Source organism: Pygoscelis adeliae, unplaced genomic scaffold (assembly GCF_000699105.1).
Source record: "Pygoscelis adeliae isolate BGI_AS28 unplaced genomic scaffold, ASM69910v1 Scaffold608, whole genome shotgun sequence".
In the NCBI taxonomy this organism is placed as follows: Eukaryota; Metazoa; Chordata; class Aves; order Sphenisciformes; family Spheniscidae; genus Pygoscelis; species Pygoscelis adeliae.
The window spans coordinates 123,043-130,543 of NW_008825407.1; the positions used below are offsets into that span (position 1 = coordinate 123,043).

At 48.4% G+C, this 7,501-nt stretch overlaps 1 protein-coding gene across 1 annotated transcript in view; it reads right to left on the reverse strand.

The window, feature by feature from the left end:
• Positions 1-2,557: 2,557 nt before the first annotated feature.
• TBCEL (tubulin folding cofactor E-like) overlaps positions 2,558-7,501 on the reverse strand; it is a 19,166-nt gene continuing 14,222 nt past the window's right edge. The window contains exon 7 of the mRNA XM_009330399.1: positions 2,558-5,811. Coding sequence (XP_009328674.1) covers positions 5,493-5,811 — 319 coding nt within the window. The 3' untranslated portion in view covers positions 2,558-5,492. The remainder of the gene's footprint in view (positions 5,812-7,501) is intronic.

The following is a 7,501-nucleotide window of genomic DNA, read 5'->3' on the forward strand; positions in this document are numbered from 1 at the left end:
AAGCCCAGACTTTTTTTCCAGGACCCCGGGTGCTCCTAGAAGTGTGTTTAGTAAGTTCACTCCCTGAGTGCCACATCTTGCCTCAGCAGTTTCTTTTAGCACATCAGGGCACCGGGCAGTAAACAGCCCCCACAGCAAATCCCGGAGTTTGCTTTCTCTTTATCTTCCAAGTATGGCCTTGCTAGCAGGAAGCACTCTTTTTTTTTTTTTTTTAAATTTAGTTTTTCCCTTTTCTAAACCAACAACTGATTTGGAAGGGCAGGGGGATTATAAAGCACAGACTGCTATTCCAGGGGCAGATTACTCCCAGCCTGCCACTCCACGTTTCCTGGCTCTTCCTTTCCCTCCCATATAAATTTTAAACCTTACCAGTCACAGGAAAATCAATTGACTCTTCTCATCCTGTTTTGTAAGACAGAGAAAACTGGTGAAAATAGGTTTCCCTCTGCTCCTTGGGCATTTTAATATTCTGGTCTTGTTCATCCTGGGCAAGTCGACGCTGATGAAGTTTGATTAGGTTTCACTGTCTCTTTGGGGAAGACTTTGTCTTCTAGGCTATTTTCTTTTGGCAGGGAATGCTCCCATCATGCAGTTCTGAGCACATCGGAGCTGAACAACCAACCACTTTTTTTTTTTTCCTTCTAGCAGAAAACTTCCGTCCCATGCCCGACCTCAAGAAAAAACAGGCATGAAAAGATGAGTCAAGGGGGTCTCCCCGTCTGCTTGACCTCGGCAGAGCAACCGCAGGCAGCGCCTTGTCGCATTCCCATTTCGAGGGACCCGGCCCAGCCCAGGGAAGATGCCCTGGCGAGGGGTTTGCCCAGGAGCTGCGTCCCATCCGGAGGGGCATCTCCCTCCTCCTGCCTCTCCCCAGGGTCGTTTGGTGCAGGCCAGCACGGGCTAAGCCCATGACTAGTGCTTCAGCGGGCCATACTGCCCTCCCCATCAGCAACTACAAGCTTTTCCTTGAGGGTGAAACTCGTTTTAACCCCAAGGCCAGTCCCACCGAGGACACAGCAGGTAACAGAGAGCGAGCTTGAGCCTTGTTCCTCACCTGGAAGTGGAGATGAGTCGCCACCACGGAGAAATACGGTCCAGAAGAGGACTAGGTCTTTCAGCACTGCGACTTCTCCTTTCAACAAGCGGCGTCTCGCACAAGTGAGGTGGCTGTGCCCGAGCTCACCGGGCAGACAGCCGGCACGAACACTCAGCAGAACAAAAAATCTCAGCAGCTTTCACTCTCCCAAAGGTGTGTGTTAAGCGTGCGGGTGAGACGGAGGTAAATGTTTGCTTCAGGGAACAAGGAAGTGCAAAACTCAGGACACTTTTTTTGTGTAAAAACTTACATAAGTTTATTGAACTGATCCAAACCAATTACCTATTTGGCCTGAATTCCACCGCTAAGTCTGCGAGCAAACCAAAGGCAAATTGTGGGAGCGGGAAGTATATTCCCGGTGAGGGAAACCAGAATAAAAAATGAGATGGACTTACAGTTCTTCCTTTTTCTTTAAAATTACGTATGGATGCATCATTAATAGGGAGCAAGAACAGACCTTTATGTTTAAATTATATTTGAAGTTTCCAGTAACTACAGAAAAGCAATCGCAGAGGCAAAGGCCCAAGATGGCTACAGTCCCTCTAACGTTACTTGGGGGAAGGCATCTCTCTACCGCCTACAGAAACGCCACATTCAAATGAGGGAGGCACAGCTGCCAGGAATACATATTTTAGCCTCCGGGCTGCTTTCAGCACCTCGTTTGCATTTTCAAATCCACACACGAACAGAACCTACGGAATCTCATTTACAAGCAAAAACAGCAACCGATGGAGGCAGAGCTGCCGCGTCGCCTGCTTTGGATTACAGACCCGAGTAGGCGAGGGCAAACCGAGAAGCCTCTCCCCAGAAGCAACAAGAGCCACTAGGCGCAGTTCCTCTGAGCTGCTCCAAGCCACCGTGGGCTGCGCTATCATCTGCCACCGGGACGGTATGCAACTCCCAAGAAAGGGGTTTACTAATCCCACCGAGGGAGCAGAGGACAGTTGCCACGCCATGCACATTCACAACATCGCTGGTTAAGCGATCTGCCTGAAACATCTGGTCAAAACATGGATATTCAATAGGAATGTACCCAAAAACACAACGGCACAGCATCTAATCTCAATACACAGAGCCGTGCGACACTTTGGTATATAGCTGTCACCCAATTCCTTCCGAACCAGGTGCTTTTCCCACTGCGCAGACTGCTGCGGCAGACTTCTATGCATGAACTAGCATGAACAACGGAACAGCTCTTGACAAAAGTAGCCCTCGGATAGAAGGACACAAAAGCTAGAAAAGCTTGCAAATCTGTTTTGTTTTCTCAAAGGAATGTGACAGAACCAGGGACCTTTTGCTAAAGTGGGTATATGCCAACAGCACTGGGACACAGCCCCTCGTGACATCGCATCGACTTAAACCAAACCTCCCGCCACCTCACGACCCTCCCGGATTCTTGGCACCCACCGTCAGCCCCAAACCCCCTCTCTCGCTCAAAGCCCTCCCCTCTCTCCCCAAGACACGGTCCCCTGTTAAGCGGTAACATGGCACACATACAAGACCCTTTCCCAAAAGGTATTACAAAAGGAAAGCGAGCCAACTCGGGATATTTTGCCACATCGGTTGCACGCCATTTGGCCCTACTTTTCAAAGTCAATCATCTGGACGCATAAACTGTCCCCGGGTTTTGGACGTGACTCTTTCTCCTTGGGAAGCCAACCAAGATTTTTGGTTTCCACCCCACGAGTGCTCTGCTAGCTGCGCAGAAGGTGAATGGCTTGAATACGTTGTCCAGAACCAACCTTTCCCTGACGAAGTGCCAAGGCGGTGATACTCGTATCATGACTTTTGCTGACCCGAACAGACCAGGGGAGCCGCTTTGGGTGTTAGCACCAAATCCCCGGCAGCTACATGGCGCTTGTCGACCTCGTATGCCAGTAGGTGTTCTCTTTTTCCACCTTCCAGTTCCCACCAGGTCCGCCGTGAATGAAAGCATGGTTTACTGACAGTTCTGAGCCAGCGTGGTGACAGCACCGTTCCCTCCGCAGACAGGATAACCTTTTGTGGGCAAACAAACTTACAAGCACATACTTGGTTCTTCTTTAACATCCCATTCAATTCTTTAATGGTCTTTGTTTATTTCCTTCTCTGAAACCGAGACATTTAATTGTGCTGAGGAAGTTGGTCAATAGTTACAGCATCTCATTAATACCAGTTACAATGCCATAAATATACCCACGGAGGCAATTACCACTCTGTAGAATTAGGTCAGAGATGCTTTTGCATCCCCGTCGGTCGCTTACCTCTGACACTGCAGCGACTGAGGGATAACCTACTTAAACTGGAGGTCAAGGGGAGAAATAGGCTTCTAATATTAAACAACCATATCTTCATAAAACTTTGTTTTATAACAAAATATCTTATTAAACACAACTTTTCCTATGCGTATGTATGTATATATCATACAGAAGTGTTGGCTTAAGAGTTCTGCTATAAGGCAGCAAATGCCTTTCTCTGCCCAAATGGAAAATACATCTTCAGTAAAGCTCTAGCTTATAAAAGTGTCATCTTATGTTACACTGCCACCATCTCCCCACTCTTTTGTTTTACGGGTACCACGGCTCTGCAGCTACATGCCACGGCCTCTACGCTACCTACGGCGAGTCTTGCTCCGTTTCCTATTGCTCATCTCAACGGGGCCAGGAGATTGACATTTTTGGCAGGGGGATGAGGCACAAATTATTAACTTGTCTTAAAACCTCCCATTTTTAATCATTACTCTGGATGTGGAACTACTCCCCTCCGAATGGTCCCCACATTCTGAACCTGAAGACTGTGAGATAACACTTCGTTCCCTCCCCATCCTACCCCACCCCACATTCTAGGTAAAATATGAAGAGAAATACACAACTCCAAGGATATAAAAGGAGCTCGGTGATGTGGACAAAAGCATCATGGGAAAGAAAGTGCACGTGGGGATACGGGAGCATTTCAAAATTAAGGTCAGAAGTTCATGTGTAACTAGAGCCCTCACTGCACAGCTTCAAAAACTTTTATGCAGCTGCTTATAACTAGGTAATTTGAAAAGTCTTCAACTTGTCAGGCGGACAGAGGAACAAGGGAGGACACAGGAAAGCAAAACGAGATATAAAGGAAGGAGGATTTCATCGCACAAGAAAGGGAATCTGCTCTGCAGTAGAAAACGGGGGCTAATTTAAGCAGCGGCACGCAATGCCTACGAGGTGCGTGTGGGGGGAAGCCAATATAGATAGTGAAAATCTGCTTTACAATAAACGTGAGTCTAGTTGCTTTTTTACTCATCTTCTAGAAACTGATCCGAGCCAACACATTCTCCTAGTTCGGACCCTAAGCAAGGACCCCACAGCCAGGGGCCCCCGGGGAAAGTGCTAGGTTTCATTTCTGGTGCAACAGCAACAAACATAAACTTCAACTTTACTCTTAGTCTCTCCCAGGAGAGCAATTTTAGCCATTCCACTTTCAGCACGAACTGGTACAAGGTTAAGTGCACACTGGAGGATCTCATCAGCATGGCGGGGATGGATCACGGCCAACGGGGGAATCTGCTCTTCAACCTCTTTTTGACCTGTTACTCTAGAAGCCCCTCCAACGCAACGCCCATCCACCGCCTTCCAAAATTCACTTTGCAACGCACATGGCAAGAGTCCCTTTGCCTCCAGACTGCCAGTGCCACAGGTCGCAGACACCATGTGAGATGGGTACAGAGATCAAAACTTTTTTTTTTCCCCCCCAAATCAGAATAGGACAGTGTGGATATAGAGCATGCATTTTGAAAATAAATTATTTCTTTTTAATAGGGTCTTTCTTTCCCCCATTTTGTGCACTCATACAAACCAAACCAGTGGAGTTAAGTGGATGCACTAGATACCTGAGCTCAGAATCAAGCGGAATACTGTTTTAGATCTTTTCAGTGAACTCGAGCGCAAAAAAAGGTTGAGACAGCACCCAGCTGTAAAAAAACACTTCAGCAAGCTCGAGCCACAGTCAGATAGCTAGGCCAAAGGGTGCTCTGGTGGAGCCAAAACCCCCAAAATTTAGAAGAAGAAAAAAACAGGTCAAATTCTGCACCGAGCTATCTTCTCCCTTACAGGCCCTAGCATTCTTTAGCTTGAACAACTGACCATTCATGCCAAATCACGAGTATACCGGAGCATCGAAGAAAACATCAAGGTATTGCACACGCTGAAACACACGCACTGAAGTCAATTGTCACCTCAAGGTCACCTGCAGTGGATGGCGGGCATGGTTCTCAGATCAGGGCACTCCCTCCCGGCTACGAAATTACCTGCTACAGAAACGCAACCAAACCTCAACCAACCGACCGAAATAAAAACCTTGCAAAAACTCCTTAATGCATGTGTGTGGGTGTGTGGGGGCAGGTGCGTGCACGTGCGTGCACTCACAAGGTCAAAAGAGGCTATTTCATTCTGGGCTCCACATAAATTTTATCTCCATCCCGAATGCCGTAAGAATGCAGTGCTCGCGAGCTGTATTTCATCTCCTCGGGACCAAAGGGAGCTTCTTGGTCCAAGTAGAAGAGCAGCATGTTGCTTGTTGACAGCTGCACTACAGTTTTTAAGTGCTTCTTCAATTCCGCCACAGTCTGATCGAGACGGATCGACATCTCTTCCACTTTATCCTGGAAGTGAACCTCCACCTTCACGCTGCTCTGTGGCCGAAGATCCACAACCGCCAAGGGCTCCAGCTTCCCGTACTTCGTGACCAGCTCGTGATACCTGAAAAATTAAACAAGTCCAGAGTTATGGTACAATTGCTTGTATGGCCAATGCAGGTTTCACAAGTCCGTTTCTGTTTCACATTATACCTTGCAACGCTACTAGGTTGCACGGTATAAACGAACATCTGCACGGGGAGTACAGTGACCGGATGACAAGAAGGTCAGCGCAGATTCCAAGGCGCGATTCATCTAAAGCCCAGAACTCTTTGATGAGAGCTAAAACCAGACAGCACTGAGCTGTCCTCATCCTCCATGTCAGTGACTAGCTGGCATATGGCTCTTCCAGAAACACCTCTCAGTTTAACCGGCACTTTGCTCAAGGTGGGAAGGATGGATGAGGCTCCCAGAAGTAAAGAACATTGCTGTGCTAGCATTCAAAGCTCAATGGTGCATGCCTCTCTCCATACAAGTCTCCCGCCCAGCAGCGACTAGAGGAAAACCCCAGCTTGCTTCTCCATTTGCCATCAAATCCCTCACACTTCGGGGAGCTGAATGTTTCTCACATGAGACAACGTTCACCCCGATTCAAGTCTGATGACCTGAACAGACACCCGTTAGGAATAAATCTGGATGGTATGAGTCCTGTTTTCTCCCCTGCCAATGTGACACTTCACAGAGCACACAGTGTTTCTCAGGCAAGATGCTGAAAAGGAGAAAATGAAACCCAGAAAGCCCATCCACTCCAGTCACCTTGTCTCACAGTCCCCACGCTTCACCGTGGCACTGACATGAACCCGAGTCACCATCCGACTAGGGAGGAGGTATCTAGCTGAGCAAGGTGAAGTTATCACCGACCTGAGATGTTCGAGTTGACTGGTCTCAAAACAGCTTTCTGAACAAAACTGAGCAGCAATGCTCTCTACTGGGCTCCCACAATTTCAGAAACCTCAGCCGTGGCTGCGGTGGGATTTGGAAGAAAGAGAGGACGCTACACTCACAAGACTCTACACCTCCTGCTCCAGTGAAAACACTTCACTAAAGAGTGCCAGAACCAAGCTAGCACTCACACGAAGGATACGGCCCTCAGTCCATATTCCCAGTAGCTGTGCTTCATGGCCTGACCGATTTTCAGACATTCCTGCTGTTTTCCAAGAGGCCATCTAGGTCCCAAATGTTACACTCCGCTGAGCACGGGATCACCAAGATCACTGAATCAAGGTGAGCTGCCACACAGCTTGGAAGCTGACAAGAAATAACAGACTTCTTGCCAACTGATCCTTCACACCTACTCTAAAACAATGTGGGAATTTTACTAGCAGAGCCGCACACTCCATCGCCACTTTCTCCTTGGAGCCAAGTTCTCTGACTGTCCTTCACAAGGTCCGTCCTGGGGAGCCATCCCCTGCAATGGAAAGCCCATCTCACCCTCCTGCCGCCTTCAGCAGGTATCGCTCTGATCAGGCAAAGCTGCATCTCCCCTGCCTGGCTGGGAAAGAGGCGAGACGGCAACACAAAACACAATGCAACTGAAATGACAAAGAATGAGAGCTGCCGAGAAAAGGTAACATTTCAGAGGCCCTCCACTATGAGCTGTACAGAAAGCTCTTTTTGTTCCCGATCCGAGTCTGAGCTGAATGTGATCGGTGCTGTGTCATGGCCCCTCCCTGTTGAGAGATGATGGGACCTGGCAGGCCGGGTGACCCCAGGGAGTCCTGGTGAAGGCAGGAATGTTGCTGGAGAACAGCAGA